General features: G+C 34.0%; 2 protein-coding genes and 1 long non-coding RNA gene across 18 annotated transcripts in view; 1 reads left to right on the forward strand and 2 right to left on the reverse strand.

Annotated features, from left to right (window-relative positions):
• Positions 1-13,332, forward strand: part of LOC109546272 (protein unc-13 homolog 4B) — a 36,058-nt gene extending 22,726 nt beyond the window's left edge. For 7 of the 9 annotated variants that reach the window (XM_048666884.1, XM_048666907.1, XM_048666889.1 and 4 more), the window contains 15 exons: positions 6,052-6,395; positions 6,456-6,663; positions 6,756-6,935; positions 8,534-8,860; positions 8,920-9,224; positions 10,617-10,902; positions 10,964-11,119; positions 11,386-11,460; positions 11,525-11,848; positions 11,910-12,119; positions 12,242-12,403; positions 12,460-12,601; positions 12,660-12,783; positions 12,845-13,038; positions 13,105-13,332. In XM_048666884.1, coding sequence (XP_048522841.1) covers positions 6,052-6,395; positions 6,456-6,663; positions 6,756-6,935; positions 8,534-8,860; positions 8,920-9,224; positions 10,617-10,902; positions 10,964-11,119; positions 11,386-11,460; positions 11,525-11,848; positions 11,910-12,119; positions 12,242-12,403; positions 12,460-12,601; positions 12,660-12,783; positions 12,845-13,038; positions 13,105-13,196 — 3,129 coding nt within the window. In that variant the 3' untranslated portion in view covers positions 13,197-13,332. Of the gene's footprint in view, positions 1-2,912; positions 3,381-6,051; positions 6,396-6,455; positions 6,664-6,755; positions 6,936-8,533; positions 8,861-8,919; positions 9,225-10,616; positions 10,903-10,963; positions 11,120-11,385; positions 11,461-11,524; positions 11,849-11,909; positions 12,120-12,241; positions 12,404-12,459; positions 12,602-12,659; positions 12,784-12,844; positions 13,039-13,104 lie in introns of those variants that run through there. The other 2 variants (XM_048666916.1, XM_048666917.1) reach the window with 2 other exon arrangements.
• On the reverse strand, positions 349-2,788 carry LOC125504781. The gene is made up of 2 exons (XR_007281692.1): positions 2,034-2,788; positions 349-1,116 (listed from the first exon to the last, which is right to left on the reverse strand). It is a non-coding gene; the product is annotated as an uncharacterized LOC125504781 (long non-coding RNA).
• A 134-nt stretch (positions 13,333-13,466) lies between the features above and the next one.
• Positions 13,467-19,271, reverse strand: part of LOC109546262 — a 12,747-nt gene continuing 6,942 nt past the window's right edge. For 4 of the 8 annotated variants that reach the window (XM_048666936.1, XM_048666935.1, XM_048666929.1 and 1 more), the window contains 9 exons: positions 17,736-17,897; positions 17,065-17,489; positions 16,852-17,008; positions 16,540-16,761; positions 16,332-16,485; positions 15,778-16,029; positions 15,457-15,664; positions 15,161-15,400; positions 13,467-14,501 (listed from right to left, as the gene is read on the reverse strand). In XM_048666936.1, the coding sequence (XP_048522893.1) occupies positions 14,334-14,501; positions 15,161-15,400; positions 15,457-15,664; positions 15,778-16,029; positions 16,332-16,485; positions 16,540-16,761; positions 16,852-17,008; positions 17,065-17,489; positions 17,736-17,897 (1,988 nt within the window). In that variant the 3' untranslated portion in view covers positions 13,467-14,333. Of the gene's footprint in view, positions 14,719-14,962; positions 15,093-15,160; positions 15,401-15,456; positions 15,665-15,777; positions 16,030-16,331; positions 16,486-16,539; positions 16,762-16,851; positions 17,009-17,064; positions 17,490-17,735; positions 17,898-19,271 lie in introns of those variants that run through there. The other 4 variants (XR_007281623.1, XR_007281624.1, XM_048666955.1 and 1 more) reach the window with 4 other exon arrangements.

Consider the following 19,271-nt stretch of genomic DNA (forward strand, 5'->3'; position numbering starts at 1 on the left):
TTCATAACTTAAATATTATAAATTGTAATACTGAAACTAGAGTACTTAGTTTCGTTTTCTTTTATTATAATTTCCTATTTGCTTTTGTAAATGTATTTTTTTTTCTGTTTCATTCAAGTAAGCGTTAAATACGTTGGTGTAAACCTTCCTAATGAAGCAAAGTACTGCTTGAATGGGAGCGAAAACGTCAGAGCTGCTTTCTAAACATTAAAGCGTCTTTCAAAAATAAATTGGAAATTTACACGGTATTTTAAGTGGGCGGATAAAAATAAAAGCATCCGTGCCTTGTCACGTTATTTAGGACGCCTTTCGATTAATATTGCTCCAATAAAAAAACTTCAATATGAGTTTTCTCAGAACGAACATTTGAACATATGTGTTTTATTCAAATAAGGTTTACATCCTTCTTACTGATACTTATATACGTGTCCTTAAAGCTAACATCATCACCCTGATGATGATTTTAATGACTTAACATCGTTTGACTTCTCAGAACTATGAAATAAAATTGCTGCTGATAAATAATAATTTTTCAAATATAGTCAATAGGAGCTATGATTTTATCTAATCATCGTCGCCAACATGTTTGAATTGTGTAATTATTCGAAGGCAAAAATTTGAATTATTTTTTGGTTGCCTTCAGTTACGTCTCTTTATAGAAACCAATATGTTCTTAAAGCCAGGATGACAAAAAATTGATTTTGAATAAGTACAGACTTGAGTTTCTAACTAATAAATTCATCAAATTAAAGACCGTCTTTTAATAATTTTTCAAAAGAGAGAAAGTAAATTTTTATCTCTTGTTTAAAAGAAATTTGACAAACATCAACTCATTCGAAAAATGAAGAAATATCATTCAACTCAATAAATTCTTAAAATGTTATCAATTCCGGTCAATAACCTAAACGGTACTGAAACTCGTTTGGAACATTTCTAATCAAATCGGAAGAATTTAGCTTGTATTCCTGTCGTATTCGTTCTTGCGATTCCTCAATGTTTTTCAGTTTAACCTGAAAACGTTGCTTTTTCAGTGTCCCCATAAGAATTAATCCATAGGTGTTAAGTCCGAAGACATCGATGGCCATTCAACCGGTTCTCTTCTACCAATCTAGCTGCCTGGAAATTCATTATTCGGATACTCAGAGCGAGTTTTTGCGAAATGAGGAGGCCCGTTCTATTGAAACCAGCCCCTTTATTTGCATTGAAGATGTAATTTTTTTAAGTTTAGAAACTGGATGATTAAACTTGACGAATGAAGAAAATAGAGCGTGATAAGTGATTTACTATTCTCTAATAAAAATTTTATTTTTCCCAAACTCCAACACTTTTGGTTCGAACTTAAGAAATGTCAAAGAAGGTGCAGCAATTATTTGTTGTAGAAATAACTCAAATTTACACCGTTGAATAAGAGTACTAGCTATAATACAAAAACTCCATTTTTTGTCGAAAAGTATGGCAAATTAACGTATGCGAGATTTTAGAATAAGCTTTAGACGATTTTCACCATTTTAAAGTTTTATGACTTGCATCCTTTTGCTTCTAATTCGATTATTTTTGATCAAAATAATACAGGATTTTTTAAATTTTGTTTAAAATTTTTTTTATTTCTATATTAACTCAGAGCATCGGTTTAGAGCTCCTCAAATTAGTAGAACATTAAATAAAATAATTTAAGTGCTAAAAATTCAAAAAACGGATAATTATGTCTAGTCATAACTCGAAAATTCGGTTATTCGAATATTCGAATACTTACTCGAATACACCAACATTATCAAACTCACAAAGTGCAAATATCTTTATATGCACTTGGTATAGTTTTATAAAATAAATTATTCATATTCTACAAGCATTTCCTTATTTTATAAGAAATGTGTTCAATTATTTATTTTGTGCATTCATATAAAATTGAAGTATAAAGAAATTCGATGTGCCACACATGCTATGATACCATTTGAAAATTTAGAGGGGATGGCTGTGAAAAATCCTGTATATTTACATGGTTTTTGATCATCACATTGAAATAATGTACTTACAATTTCTTCACTAGTTGAATACTCTAATATTTGTTGAATACTCGATTACTTGATTATTCGAATATTCGAATAAACCACTAAACTAGTATTCGAATTTCAGATTTAAAAAAATTCTGAGCACTAGTAATAGGAATACATATAATAAAATTCCATGTAAACATGGTTTTCAGATAATTTATCATGTAGGGAATTCACACTAGAATCTTTATCAATGTTGCGAAATATAATAGAATTAAAAAAAACATATCAGGAACTCACTTCCTTTACGATTTAAAGATTATTTCATCGATTTTTCTATTAAATAACGAAACAGATTCAAATATGTAACATGTTCGATGCTTCGAGGCACTATTGTTTATACTGTTACAGTCATTATATTCAAAGTAACACGCACATTACAAAGTTATGTTTATACACGCGTTTTTTGTTTGGATCATACATTTATGTTTGAACGTATACATACATTAATTAACTTCGATAGGTCTATTTTGAAATGTGTAGATTAAAATAGGCATTCACAAGCAGTTCACTGTTGCATGCTAACTTCCGATTCAGTTTAGTTTGCATTGTTATTGTCTAATACTTATGTCTTGCCCAAATAACATTATGTATATGCATTACAAAGTGTTCTTAATTTGTACGGCCGCCGCTTTTGGGTTGATCAATATTTTTATTCCGTCACATATATCGATCCGTTTTGCCCCTAAACCTTCACGAAATTTCCTTACTGAAATGGCTGAAAATTGGGGATATTATTCATAATTCAACGCGTGAAACTGTATTTTCTTTGCAAACGGTAAAGCGAGAGCACGCATCTTTACCAGAATAGATTTTGGCACGGCTTTATTCAATCCCGTAATACTTATCCTCAGTTTTTCGCTGATTGATTCGGTTTTACAATTCGAGTTCAATGTGAGGGTTTTAGGGGCTGTTTTTTTACGTGCAACGCGAACTTAGTGTGAATTGTAAAAAACGTTAGTGATTTACCGTTTTATTTTATCATGATTGTGTGATTATTCCAACTTTTCGAAATAGTACTCTTTATGGCAAAATTTGACTGTGAAATGAACTACTTTGAATTGAAGTACCTACTTTAATTTAAAAATCTCCATACAATAGTGCGGTCGGTCGTTTTGCTCAAGTCATCATTAAAGGCCGTCGATAATTCAAATTATAAGTGATATCAAGATGATTAGATCAAGCGTATCTGAAATAGCTTTGAATGGTATCGGGCCCTCAAAATATGCACCTCCAGTTAGGAAAAGGTCGTTACCTCGAAATCAATTTCGAGGCATCAAGAAGGAGGAACTTCAAAGACAGACCAGCATGTATTTAGCGTCGATGACCGTAAGTCGTTATTAAAACTTCGTAATTCTTAAAAAACCACAGTATGATAAAGGTAAACTTTTCCAAAGTTTGGCTGTGCGGTTAAAAATGTTTTATAGCGACTTTGTTTTTGCAGTCAAAATGCAAAATTGATTTAATTTATTTCGCAAAGTTGTCTTCGATATGTATTATTAAGGCCTAATTGAACGGATTGTTAAATTGGCTTAGCATCTTATTTTCTTACCTTAATAAAGGTGTAAATGCTAAAATATATAATAACATGCTGCAAATGACATTAAAGAATTATGTAAAGTGCCTTGCTTCTTAATTTTAGTTCGATCTATGCGCAATGATTTGAAATTATTAATTCATGAGCTTTTCTATTTAAACACACTTCGATCTACACGAGAATAACTGACCTTTAATTCGATTGAAACACAGCAAGCATTATATAAACTAGAGTCTAAGTAGATCTGATAGTTTTTCGTAATTTTAATTAGGTACCTACTATAAAATAACAAAAATTAAAATCCAGTTTTAAGTAGTATATTTTTTGTGTAAGTTGCTTTCTACACACACATACTTAACATGACATTTTTTTAAAAGTCAAATATTATATAAAAAGAAAACATTAAGCGCCACAAATTTTGGAGTTTTTGATGAAATATCCACAGTTAATTAGAATTAGAAAAATTCTTTATCATAACTTTTATTTTTATAGTTTTATTTTTTAAATTCTACTTTTACTGATTTCAATTTAGAGGCATGTTTGACTATATTTTTATATTAATTATTAATTGAAAAATAGATGGTGTTTAAACGTTGGCCCTCTGCTTACGAGTTAGTTTTTTTTATTTTATCCGGGCGAACTTTAGTTTAATTTTGTTTTTATTAACTTTGTGTTGAATGATAAACATTTTTTTCTGTTAACCATCAATTCTAATGTGACGGTGTTAACTAAATTAAATGTGTACAGAGTGAGGCACTGTTCAGAGCAAAAAAAGTTGCATGATTCTTATACAGGGTGGGCCAACGAAAAGGTCGCACCCCTATTTATGACTCTCCTGGTAGATTTAGAAAAAAACGCGCAAACACAACTTTGATTTTTAAGGGGACATCTTGCTGTCTATTGCATTATACAGGGTGTTTCATAAACCAGATACTACTCGGATCGAAAAATGACATTAAACTAATAGGTTTCCTTTTGAAAATCGAAAGTGTGACGTAGTATGTTGTTTATGAAACACCCTGTATAATGTAATGATAGTCAGCAAGATGTCCCCTTAAAAATCAAAGTTGACGTGTTCGAGCGTTTATTTTTAAATCTACCAAGGGAGTCATAAATACGGCACGGTGCGACCTTTTCGTTGGCCCACACTGTATATCAGTTACCAGTTCATTGAAAAACGCGTTCTCAATATTTTTTACTTTTTTTATGGTCGAATTAAAAAAGCGAAAGCCGTAATATCACAAATATTCTGCTCAATTTTTAACACAGAGGATTTGTAGTCTTTTTTCAAACTATTTGCCATTTAAATGTTCGTCTTCTGCTTAGTTCGTTTTTGTTTTCAAAATAACCGCGATTTTGATAGTGTTGTGCGGACAAACCTCGTTAATTTAGATTTATATTTGATCAGAGCGTCTGATGTATTACATTTAATGAATAATAAACATAAACTTTTTTTGGTTAGTGAGTCAGCTCTAAAAATTTACCATGAATACATTAATTTGTAATATACATAAATTGTTGTAAAAGGATGGTGTAAACTAAATTAAATTTGAAGAGGTGAGGCAGATTTTTGAGCTAAAACATTAGGCTAATGGTGGCCATATCTCAGTTACTGGTAAATTGAAAAACGAGTTTTTAATTTTTCTCAATTTTGTTTTGAATGAAGAATAAGCATTCTTCTTGTTGTTAGTTGGTAAAAAGCTAATCGAAACATTATTGGCCATTTTAACGGTGGCTTTCTGCTTCAGTTAATACCTGTGTTCGAAATTGCATCTCTGTAATTTTATAAATTTTTATCCAAACGACCTTACTTTTATCCTTCCCCGCATTTAATATTAATAATAATAATATCTTATTGGTTTCAATACAAAAATATGCTAAACTTTAATAGATCACCGATCAAAATACCTTTAGGTCGCCATTCCAGTAATTCAATGCAAGAAGTCAGTAGACGCTTTTTTATAGGAGTTTGTTCTATGTTCTGTAATCTAAGTTCCTAAGCTCATTGTTGAAATTATCTGAGAGTAAGTATGGTCTATAGGTAGACCGACTTCCATATTTTATTAAAAAATATTAGAAATTGTTGTAAGCATAAAATAGTAATTATCCGATAAGACTTGAAAGTTGGATGGAGAAATGTATTTATGATTGATGAAGTCGGCAATTATACATTTGGTGACTTAAAATAGAAAAGTTGTTCGTCTCAAATTAGTTCGTCATCTCAAATGCGATGAATATCAATACGCCCTATTTGTAGTGGTGCATTATTTCCATTTTCTTTAGATTGAGTTAGATTTAATTAAAAACACCCATCTGCCCCCAGAATCATTAAGCACTTTTAAAAACAATCTCTTTTAAGAGCAGTTAGTTTAAACAGAATGCTGTACATTCTTTTTTAGTCAATCGCAAACTTACAAATCATAGTGCACTTCAATGGATTTATCAAATACTTCTTTGGTTTAGATTGACGAGTTATACACAGAGATCCTCTACATTATTCTGCACAACGTCGGTTGCGATGTCAATCTGGAAGTGCCCCAAAATTCCTTGTTCTCGTACGCTCAAGATGCTTTCCGAGTTCCCCACAACAAGCATTTGCAGCTTCTCGACTTGGCGGAGAAAAAAGAGGACCCAGAACTGATAATCAACGTGGAAGTTATTGAAGCCAAAGATTTAAGACCCAAAGACTCGAATGGAAATAGTGATCCATTCGTCACGTTATATTTAGCGTCTAATACCTCGCATCGATATAATACATCAGTGAAACCCACTACGCTGAATCCTGTTTGGGAGGAACATTTTGCATTGTACGTATATTAACATTCACTTAACACAACAATTCAAAACGTGTTTTTCCGTTTATGTAGACCCATTACTGACAAGTCTATAGACGATACTCTTTGCCTGGAAGTATGGGACTTCGATCCCGCTGAAACCGTCAAGGAAAAATTGGGAAAGCTATTCGATGTAAAGGGCGTTAAGGGAATGCGGAAATTGGTCAAGGAAATCGCGGTCACCGCTGCAACAGGCCAGCATGACAACGAACTGATTGGAAGAGCCAAAATTCCACTGAATGTTAGTGACTATTAATTAGTTAATTTAATTTAGATAAAAAAAAAACGGACTTTAAAACATCATTAATTAATTGACTCTTTCCTCTATTAAAGACGATTCCAGCAAGCGGTATGACGATGTGGTATACGCTAGATAAGAAGAATAAAATAACAAGGCAGGGGGTTTTGAAAGTGAGGATTTGCTTCAGTTCGGGCAAAAATAATCAAGTAGCAGCTCAAGAGCATAGGCATATAAGACGGATTATATTGGTACATGAACTAGACGTATCGAAGGTAAGTTTAAAGCCCTAACTCAGATGACAAATTGGATTGTTATATGTTGAGTTGCGGTCATTTATATTATACAGAAGACGCTTGAATTGATTCAGCTTAACTTAAACTACGGGGTTTGGGTTTCTGAGAAATGGCTGCAATTTTTCTGAAGCAAAAGCGTTCCTAACAGAAGCTGATTTGTCAATTCAGTTTTTTGAAATGAAATTAACGAGTATGTAGTTCATTTTAGAATCCCGACTTTTAGATTTTAGAATCGAGTATCCGAAATATTTTCTGCTGGCCAATAAAAAATGATAATTCATAAGTTCTAATTAAGGTCAGTTGCAAACACTCAAGTTGGTGTACATTGTATCGTCATAAGCGTTAGTGATTAATTTGCGTGCATTACTTTTTAATCAGCTTTGATTTTTAACAGTGTATCAATCAATACGAAAATATGTACGATTTTGAGTATTATTTGAATATAACATTATTTACAGATCATTTAGAGAATCCTTCATTATTAATAATTAATCGCCTAATTCCGATTGAGGCCCCCGATGAAAGAGACATTTTTTAATGAACCTGAGTTCAACACATGCTACGTGAAGTTAATAATAACTAAGTTAATGTCTAACTTTGTTAAATCGCAAGATAACAGACATATTTTTTTGCGCAAAAACTATGAATGCTACACGATTTTACAAAGAGCACAAAATTGTGAATAAATGATTAGTGCATCAACCAAAAAAAAAGAGTTGATTCCATCGACCAAACAAAAAGTTCTGGTAGTTTTTGTACCACGACACTCAAGAATTCACCACTTGTCCAAAACGGATAAATTCGATTGTTTCATTAAAATATGAGTCTTATATACGAACAAATTCACAGCGAGTTTCACCAAAATACATCGTACCATTCTCCCAATATTTCAAAAAAGATAAATATTAGAACTTTGCCCAACAGAGCAGAGAAGCCAGACATTTTTTGATAATAAAAGTTAGGTGAGATCGTCTTATTTTGATCCAAATAATATCGCAGTATCCTTTTGATCATGTGCTTACGGGACACCCTGTAGAATTCCAAAATGGAAAACGCAACAGATGTTTCTATTTGAAAAAATGAAGTTATAAAAAGAAAATTATTGCAATTTATCTATCATGTACAAGTGAATTTGTCCATAGAGGAAACCACAGCAACATAAAATAAAGCTCGAGATTTATATGGGTTCCTCCAAAAACGACTCATTTTAAATCATCTTGTTCCAACCCACGCGTCCATACTGTATAATATGTAACAGTAACACTACAGGGTGTCCAGATCTAGACGGACAAACAAAGGTAGCAAATGTTAAATAACAATAAACCAAATAATTAAAATTGTCAATTGACCCCCAAAATACCTTAACTGCAAATCTCAACAATGAAAAAACAAAGATCCAACCTCCAGGTTCAAAGAGCCATACTAAAAAAGCATTTTTCGATTAGCAATTTATGTGAAATCGCTAGGAAATTAACTCCAGAACTTGATGGCTTCATTAGTCGGTCTAGTTCCTAACATGAACACAATAATTTTATGGTCAAAAGCAGATTACCAGTCTAATTTAATTAAATATCTAGCCCGCAGCTTATTGGTGGTGCGAAAATTTCGGTCCAGAAGCAAATCAACTACTTACCCAGCACATCGCACAATCGGGACTAAGTCCTACAGAAGTAGCGCTTTGTTCCTACTCAGTGTACGCTGGTATACACCAAAGCCATCCTTTAAGCTTCTGTATATTTTCGAAATTACTGGAAAAACTTCTGAAACCCCTTCAAACTGAGATGATTCTCGAAGAAGACATGAAGTTGTTTTGGGAGGCTACCAGAAAACTGCTTCCCTCCTGTTTCGCCGTCATACGAAGGATCCGAAAGAAAAATGCAAACGAAAAGACTGTGATGAAACAGGTAAAATTTAAAAGTCCATCACACATTCAGTGCAATAAAATCATCATTTTTTTGTCCAGGTAATTGAAGTCTTGAAGATTTTTAACTATGTGATGGCGTTGGAGCCGACCAATATCGATTTGTTTCCTCAAAACCTGTACCCCTGGATAACGTTCCATGGAGACGATCCAAACTGTGATATTGCAGGAACATTGCAAGATGCTATTTCGAAAGGAGCTGGTGACTGGTTGAATTACTTGATCGAAAATAACAAAGCGACCGCTGAAACTGCTTTAGCTAGACTGCAGAACTTAATTCAGCTACTCCAATTGGTTCGAAGTGATTTGCAGAAAGCTATCGAGTTTTATGACAAACTTTTTATAGAGTAAGTACACTTGTAAAAGCTGACTTTTTTCCTCGGCCGGGAATGTTTTTTAATCGATTGCAGAGGTTCAATTGTGAATATACAGGGTGAGTCAAACGACTCCCTCTTTTTGGTGGTATAGCAATAGAACGTGAAAGAAAACATGATATAAAAATGTTCTATTTTTAGCGCCAAAAAGTGTTTCTGGTATTTAAGTAATTATATTAAATAAACCATAACGCTCACGTGAATTTTTTAGAATAAGTATGTTATTTTTGAAAATTCTCTTGTTTTTATTTTAAATTCATATTCCGCATAACATACTGTAAAATGGGCTGTATGGAACCGTAAAGACGTTGAGGAGCAAGTCAATTCTGGAAAAACAGATTACGAAAATTGGTCCTCAGCGAAGACACTGAAAAACGTTTTCAATGCAGACAATCCAATGATTCAATCGTTTAAAAAAATTGAATTTCGACTAATTTTAGAACTGTATAAATTTTGACTGCTTAGAGCGATTTGATTTCCGTTTGAAGCGTTATTTAGTGCAACTTTTTTTCGGTTAGTGCGTATTTTTGCAAAAAAAATGTGCTTCAACTCAAGTTTTTACAGGGTGGTAAGTGAAACAATGCACTTATGATGAAAATTCCACATGCTTTCAGTTACAGACTTAAGCATGCATTAAGATCAACCTCGTATCTCGAAAAAAGTTTTTGAATTTTTCGCTCATCTATTTTATTTACAGGGTCGTCTCAAAAAATCAACGTATTGGTTTGCAGTGATCATTTTTTCTTTTGAACCATTAACAAAATCTAAGGTTCATTTTGTCAAGTCAAAACGTCGCAGTCGACTAATGAAAAAGAATCAATGATCCAATTTGCGTGAATGAACGAAATATTTGAAAGTGGACTTCACTTCAGTTGAAAGTCTGCTGGAATCACAGGTTTTGGGGGCGATTCTGCTTTTGGTCCTTTAGTATGCAACCCTGTATATTAAATTGTCTATGAAGGTTTACCTTCAACATGAGCGCTAGACCGCAAAAATCGGATCAATAACGGAAAAGCCATTGCTGCAAGACCAAAAAGTTGATTTTGATGAAGAGATGGTCGAAAAATTCAAGAACCGTTTCGAGCTATTTGGTTAATATTTAAACTTTTGGTGTTGATATCCAAAAAAGGTAATTTTTGTCCAACCAAGAGCATGTCGAACTTTGCAAAATTTTGCATTTTTTCATTTGTCACTGAATCACATCACATTTATCTGAGGTGCTTAATTTTTACCACGACAGGACACAAATGGTGCTAAATAACACTTCCAACAGAACCCAAATCGCTTGAAGCAATCAGAATGTATACAGTTCCAAAGTTAGGGCAATTTTAGTTGTTGTATAACGTTCATTTTATTTGATTTTAGACATGTAAACTTCCAATACGCTAAAAGCCTTTACATATTTTACCAAGCGAAAATATCGACACTGTGCGAGCCAGAGGTGCGTCAAATCTGCAAAAACCTCAAAACCTTAGACTATTCAGGTTACGATTTTGGCAATGGTCCTGTTAATACGGATCCCACTGTCGATCCTCTGGCGGAAGGAACTTCGCTGTTTGATCTTTACCTCACTATTCAAAGATTTGTCATCTTGGGTCAGGGAATATGCCCTTCGGATTATAACGGATTTCATATCAAAAACTTCCATCAGGTATTAATATTTTATTCATTCTAATATATTTGTAATGTTAATCCATTCGGATTATTTTCAGTGGTTCCATGCAGGAGTCGCCCAATGGTTAGACATAGCGGTCTATAAAGCTCTTCAACGAATCGAGAAAGCCATCGAATTGGATCAGCTCGTTCATATTGATACTTCCGTGAAATATAGTTCGTCTGCAGTGGATACCTTAACAATTTTCTATCAGGTAAAGTCGGATTGGATTAAAAATCTGCCAATTTCTATCATATTTCCTTTCGAGTAATTTGGAGACAAATGCTTAACCTGGCCATTTAATATGAATATGGAAGGACAAATGTCTCTACAAGAAACGAAAATTATTTTTCTATATCTATTGAAAATACGTAAATACAGAATTCGCATGTTTACAAGCTTGAATGTTAATATTATTTCATTGTATAGCAATGTTTCTTCAACCCAACAACATCAACCAAAACTGACTGTATTTTTCAGGTGAATACCTTTTGGCAACAACTGAACTGGCCTGATGTAGAGAGCTGTTACACATTCATTGCTAAAATCATCGATGTAAGTAACTTAACTCTAGTATTTTTTCCCACGATAAACCATTAACTCTATTTGACACCTTTAGGATATCTGCAGATGTTGTATCTTCTATGCGGAAAAAATGGCATCAAAAGTGGATGGAATGGGTGATATTGAAAACATTTACGAAAAAAAATTCGAAGTAACAAACGAATGGTGTTTGGCTATCAACAATATCGACTATGTGAGGGAAACGTTGGAACCATTCACTAACGATTTAGGAATGGAGGAGATTCTCAAGAAAATATTGGAGTTGAAAAGTCCGGTCGACGCTCAAAGGTGTCGAGATACATTGAATATGGTTATTTCCAATGCTATTGACACAGTTCGGAATGCCATTATCGAACTTTTACAAACAGTGGTTCAAAAGGTATCAAATCAACTCATTAGCTCAACTCAAAATGCTGGTTGGTACAATGCTGTGCTTTTAGATGGCCCCTTCCATGAAACGACTCCTCATCGAAGGTGCGGAGTTATGCAACCAAGACAATAATAGTATAGATAGACTGATGTCGTATGTGGACCGAAATTTGGAAACAATGCACCGAGAGTTAAATGAAGAAAACTTTAATCGGACTCTGGAAATTGTCTGGGATATGCTAAGTCAAACATTGGACGAAATTATTCAGACAAACTTGGAGGTAAGTGGAAGTGAACGCATTTCTTTAAATCAATATCAATTTGAAATATAATGAATTGATGAATGATTTTTTTATTATTGCATACATTTCCAAGGTGTGTACGCCTTTCTTCCTTACTTTAGAATAGACGACCGCCCTCATTCTTTGCCAATCTCCAAAAAACTTTGAAATTAATGCTGGGAGCATACAAGGATCCCACAGACTGCACGAGTTGTGATTCTTTGAAAAGAACTGAGCAAATTTTAAGGATAAATGGGCTGGAAACCTCTGATCTCATACACGAAGTAAGTTCACTTATACAAAATAATACAACTGCAATTATCAACTTCACTTTTCGTAGGTTCATTTAGAACTAGCTAAAAAATTCGATGAACTCCCAGAATCGCCGTATGGCGAGATCTCATTTAGGTGTAAATTTGATGGAGATGTTCTCCAAGTTGAAGTGATCAATGCACGTGATTTAGCTGCAATGGATTCAAGTGGTAAAATATGCGTTAACCGATTTAATTCCAATTTTAAGTTAAAACGAAATATTTGTAGGAGCTAGTGATTCTTTCGTCCGAATTCATTTGCTACCCGAACATAAATTCAGTAGCATAGACAAGCCAAAAACCAAAACTCATAATAAAACTTTATTTCCACTTTACGACGAAACATTTACAATGTAAGTAATTAAATTGACATAACTTTCTAGTACTATTTTCATGTATGCTAATGTTTTCCAGAAACTTATCACCGGAACAAAGAGAAATTAAAGACGGTCTCGTATTACTTAGTGTGAAAGACAAAGATATGCTAGGCTACAACAATCAGTATATAGGAGAAGCTTTTCTAAGATTCAAAGATATTCCAATCACTAGTGAGTCACTTAGCAACTTACCTCAAGTTAAGAAATGGCTGGGAAGACCGACATCGTTTGGTAAGTCATACATTGAAAACAGTTCGTTTGTCTTAAGAAACATTATTTTTACTGACTTGCTTACAGAGATGGACACGATTAAAGCTTTGGAGCATAGATTGGGTGATAAACAAGCCAAAGAATTTCTTAAAAAGTTCAAACAGAGGCTAGCTTCCTAGCATAGGTTTTCTATTAGAAATGTACTTAATAGACTGTTTTTTCGATAATATTTACTGATAACATTGTAATTAATAATAGTTGTCCCATTTCTACCATCGTTTACAGAATTAAATTGTTATATGTATTTTCATTTAACATTGTCTTTTACTAAACTGTACGTGATATTTAACAGATTGAATTTATAAGCATGTCTTCGGCGGGGTTATAAAATGCAATAGAAAATGTTTGCAACAATATTGAACCGGACCAGGCCCTTTCAAACAAATAGAAACAATGCCAATAGTTTTATTTAACACCTTTTAATACATGTCTGTATAATAAATATATAGCAAATAAGAAAAGAAACATTAGGTAGAATTCCAATACCAAAAACATTGCAAAAAATAAGAAAATAAATCAGAAAGGTTGAGCCTTAACTTAAAGCAAATACTAATGTATTTTCCACAAAAAGGAATAGTAAAAGTTATTAATTATATTATGAATAATGTAAACATTATTCGTATTGTTATGATGCATGCATCAGCCTCGCAATGCAATAACACATTTAATGCCGTTATGAAGTAAATTTACATAAATTAATCGTTTTTCTGTGGTCATACTAAAACTTATTCAAATATAAAAATATATTTTTAAAAGCTTTTTGATTGAAAAAACAATATGTGTCGATTGAGACGATACTTCGTTAATAAACTCGATTGCAATTTGAGAGTCCCTAATAAGGATAATTCTTTCAAATAAAAGATATGATTTGTACCATATCAGCAATATCAGTAGCAAGATCATATTGTTTTTTTTCATTTTCTGGTTTTAAGCCAACATTATAGAATAAATTGTACTAACGTGATTAAAAAAATAAACATCTATACATATATTTCGTAGGTACGTTTTGGTTAAAGAATTTGCTAAAAACCCATACTTAGAGCTTTTAAAACTAAAACATTGACCACTGTTCCCAAAAATCGACTAACGGTCACTAACCATTGTTGCAAATGAAACTGAATGCACCACTATAAGACCGAATCTATGTATCCGTAATATAGGGCTCGACTGTCGACTAAACAATACTTTACATTTCACTTTTTAAGAAGCTACGTCATTTTCTTAATGTATGTATTTGACGATAGGGGTTTCATCGGTTAACCGATTATTGTTGGAGTGTTAACCGTGCTGGAACAGTTTTCACTCATATGTTGTAACTGCTCAAACTGTTCAAGAAAATCTTCGTCGCACGATGGCATGAAACCACTATCCACACTGATTCTAGACGGACCATGTATTTCAAATATTGCAGAGTCTAACACGTCCTGCAAGAAATTTCGTTCAATGCGACTAAATTTATAACTATTTTATGTTATTTTCACATTGTCAACGTACTGCTTGAAAATATTAACTGACAAAATTAATTCTATCAAATCATATACAGAATAATCAAATTGGAACACAAAACTTGTTTTGTTTCTTCGTTTGAAGTTTGATGTCCTCAAGATACATTAGTCTCACGTAATCAAAATTTTTTTGAACCTTGAAAAAGAGTTGAATTAATATTTAAATGAATTATTCACTCATGTGCTTCGTTTCGGGTCCTTTTCATTTGTGTAACGTGTGGAACAACAAGTTTGAGAGTTTATGGACAATCTGCATTTTTTTTTCACTGAAATTGCTTTATTTTTATTGTACTTTGAGGGAAAATTAACAAGAAAGCGAAACTCCGACAGCCATAAAGTACATGAGCACTCTCAAAATTTAAAAAATATGAAAATTTACCAACCCAATTTTGTGCTCACAAGTCTACTGCTGCCAAAACCGTAGAATAAAAATGATTTTGATAACACGACCCAGCAAATTATTCCAATAAGGCTTTACGCGTCATGGTTGTAAGATAACGGAAAATTCTGCTTGAATATGAAATCTCGTTATTAAAACATTTATTGAAAGTGAAGTGTTGCAGCTAAATTGCATTTACCTGCTGATCCATCAAGTCTGCTTGCGATGAAGTGGAAGGTTGCATATACCTGAGATCTTCTTCACTTGTAGAAGCACCAATGGGTACCGAATCCTGATCCGAACCCTTCAGCATGTTGTATTTCAAAATTTTACTCTTCTTGGGTGTTTGGGACGGTACGGATGTTTTGCTACTATTCTTTCGAGTACTCGACTGCTGCTCTTTTGGTTGCGGTGCCTTACGCTTCAAACTTTGACTCTTCTAAATGAACAAACCAATAGCCACACTGGTCGATATCAATACTGATGATTGTTTACCTTGTTCTGCATGCGAATTTCCTTGATTTTTTCCAGTTTATTAGGCAGATTTTCCTCGGACGGGGCTTGATAGTTTTGTAAATGTTCGTGATAACGTTCCTTGCTTAATAATTTCAGCTGGAAAGTGTCGTTGGACAATTTTCCTTTTTGTGCACCACATATTTCCACATTAAGTGTACTGGCCAGTTGGAGAGAGGAAGTAAAAAATCTAAAACAAATATTTTTGGCTTAGTTTTCCTGTTGCTGTTAGGATAATGATGCGTGATAAAACCTTTCCCTACGCATGAAAAGGCCAAACTGAACATGTATTGTATGTATTACCTTACTACTTCAGCTGATGATTTCCCTCTCACAAAGCTTCCAAAGGGTTTAGTTTCGTTGATATCCATATTGTTAATAATTTTTGTGCCGTACTCGTGAATATTAAAATCCTTTTCCTCGACCTTTTTCAGCTTAGCGGTAATATAAGTACACCACTCCTCTACTCGAGCTCTTGTCTTTTCAGCTTCTTCTTCGGCGGCAGTCAACTTGCGTGGTTCCTCTTCAATTTCAAATACATCAGGAAGAGTATCTCTGAAAAACAAACTAGAATTAACATCGGTAGTTCTTTTAGGTTCCAAGCGCTATACGATCTAATCGTTGCATATATTATATGGGCACTTTCTTCTACAGTTAGAAAAGTAAAAAAAGACAAAATATAAAAGCTGCCGAGTAAAAAACGATTACCATTTTCAGTGTAAAGTAAATATTTGCGTATACGACAATAAAATCCTAAGCCACACAAATCTCCTTTCAACGATGAGAATTTTTTTAAATCGTTAATCTAGTATCAAATAAATTGAACAATAACCCTAGTAAAATCTAATTTTACTTACTCTGAACAGGTACCGTCCCTTAAATCAGGATATATTGCACCGTTTCTAAGATCTGGACAACCAGGCGTCGCACTGGTAGGTGTAACTTGATTTGACGTAGAATTTTCTTCAGCTAATGGCTGACTTGGGGAGTCTTCGACGGAAGTATTCAAACCTGTAAAAACAATAGTTTCAAAAATTGTCCAAAGATTCAATCTGGCGATCTTACTTCTGCTAACTTCCACTCCTGAATCTTGACTTAATTCCGGCCTTTCTGGGTCTGAATTATTTTCTTTAGCTCCATTTTCGATAGAATAGTCAGAAACATGAATCTTAAGATCCGTGTGAGTTGTTTCGCATTCCGACGAAGCTTGGTCCTCATGATTACTAATATCTTCGTCTTCTGATTCTTCTTCCGAGTCCGATTCATATTCGACTCTTTTGATGTCACCTGCAAATTGATATTTGGGTAGTCATCAGAATGGATTGAAATAATTGACACTGCATGTAAATATTGCAACAAATAAAGCTATCTAAGTACCTTCACCAGACTCTGCCTGATAATTTATAGAAAAGAAGGATTCCCATTTTTGCTCGTTAACTGGCACTATCCGACTTCTCTTTAACTTCTCAACCTGCTGCTTTGATAGCGTTTTTCTTTTCGGCCACGGCTCACCTACATCGGTTACCACCAATTTCTGGAGAAAATAGTTCAATTACAATATGTTGCCGCAGTAGCACAACTGACACATACTCGTTTTCTAGATTTCAATTCAGCTTTTTTGAACTCCATTGCATCTATTTCATTTTCTTTGTCAAAATACCCTAAGAAAATGATGAAATCTCCATGACATGGTACATCTACATCACTGTTCGCTTTGTCATATACGATCGAAGTCATATCGTCGGTCTGTTCAAAGTAACTGTTTTCCAACGCTTGATAGAGTGAGTCGGGGTCAGAAGAACCTTGCTTCGTAAACTCTTTTATTGACCTGTTCATTGCAGCTCTATCGACAGAAATATTTCTAAGTTGAGCAATATCGTATTTCGATAAATTCGTTAGTTCGATTGTTAAGTCGGAAAATTTTGAAGTTTCAATAGTAGAACATTCGATTTCTGTATTCGACTGTGAGATCGTAGTTTCTGGCGGTTCTCTGGAATCCTGTACTGCTGCTTCTTCTGAAACCAGATTTAATATTCGAAGTTTACACACCTCGCAAATAAAATGTTTGTTAAACTTATAGCAATTAATTTTTTGAGCAAAATTTAAAACTTGGTCATTACTCATACAATAGGTGAAACTTGGAGACATTCTGAAAGTTTTCGCATGGACATTATAGCTGAAGCAAGTATCTAAAAATGCCACAACACTATCCATTCAAACAGACAAATTATAGGATAATCAGTGAAAAACCTGTATGATACCTGTATTCTTGTTGGTTTCGTTATCAAATTCAAAAGATGTTTCTGTACCATTAGCTGCGCTTCCATGATTTGCTTCATGGTCAGAATCATCATCCCCAAACGTGCCATCAAAATATCCCGAATCAGACCTCGGCTTATCGGTGGCAGTGTCAGCGTTCTGACCTAATAAAACAGTATCTGGTCGAGCATAATATATTGATTTGCTTAAATATTATCTATACCAAACAATTAAAAAATGCAAATTCATTAATTGAAGTAAGTAGGTCTCTATTTCATAATAGAATCAGTTTGAGTATTCAGAGGATTCTTATACTTATTCCCGAGTGACGATAAAAAAAATGACCAATTTCTCACCAATGTGATATAAATATTTATTAGATTTGAAAGTTTTTATTCGATTCTTCGTTAAAAATACTACATATATGTTTTGTTTCGATGTTATTCAAGACTTTTAAGGTAATGTATTAAGATGTCAAACCAAAGGGAAAAATTGTTGGAGTTACATGAGTTGAAAAAGCGCGAAATTACGGGAACGCTCTGCATCGACAAATCTAACGTCCGACGAACCATCAAGAGGTTTGAAGAGGTCGGCCATACTGGTCGCCGTCCTGGAAGTGGAGGAAAGCTCACCGTCAGATCCGTCAAGAACCTGGAGTTCGTCCGGGAACGTGTCCGGCGAAATCGTAGGGTCTCCATGAGAATAATCGCGCGTGAGTTTGATAATAGCCAGAGGGGATCTCCATCTCAAGACCTACAAGCTCCAAAAAGTTCAGCTCTTCACCGACAAGAGCGTACGGCTTGAAAGATGACTCCTTCGTCGCCACGCTTTCCTTCAGTGGGACGAAATCCTCTTCACGGATGAGGAGCTGTTCACCGTTGAACAAGCCCACAATCACCAGAAAGATAGGAGCTTTTTCGCGGGGGCCCGCGGCACCGTGTGGACGCAAATTCGTTTAAAAAAAAAGATTAAATTAAATTAAGTCGTATCGATAGAATCCCGGTACCGATTCCCTATGTTTTACTCTCCGACTGTAGTACAGATGCTGCCCAGATGATGTCCATTTGCATTGTATTGCACGATTCAAAGTTCCGAACTGGCAAAATATTACTACCTACTTGTTTAGTTATTTTCATCGGAGACAAAAAAATTATTTTTTTCCTTTCATATACTCTTTGATTCCTTTAGGATTAAATCTTCTCAATTTAGTTTAATTTTTTAGCCTTGGTTTTTTTTTGCCTTTAGTTCAGTTAGAATTTTTTGTTTGAACATACGTGCTATGGCTTACATTATGTATACCTATAGTGTGTCAAGTGTATCCTGTCTCTATGGCTCTTCCTCGTTTTACCGTCTATTTTAAACCGATAGAACGTCTTCCAATCGCCAAAATTAATTGATTTTTTAGTCCTATTCAGATACAAGTTGTAGCAGACGTTCATGAATAACATACACAAGAGCAGTCACAAAAACATGCTACAATGCGAAAAGTATTAAGTAATGCTGAACGCCAAAAACGATTTCGTGCTAAAAAAGGAGCA

The sequence above is a fragment of the Dendroctonus ponderosae genome, unplaced genomic scaffold (genome assembly GCF_020466585.1).
Source record: "Dendroctonus ponderosae isolate FM_Combo_2020 unplaced genomic scaffold, Dpon_F_20191213v2 Dpon_F_20191213_1, whole genome shotgun sequence".
Taxonomy (NCBI): domain Eukaryota; kingdom Metazoa; phylum Arthropoda; class Insecta; order Coleoptera; family Curculionidae; genus Dendroctonus; species Dendroctonus ponderosae.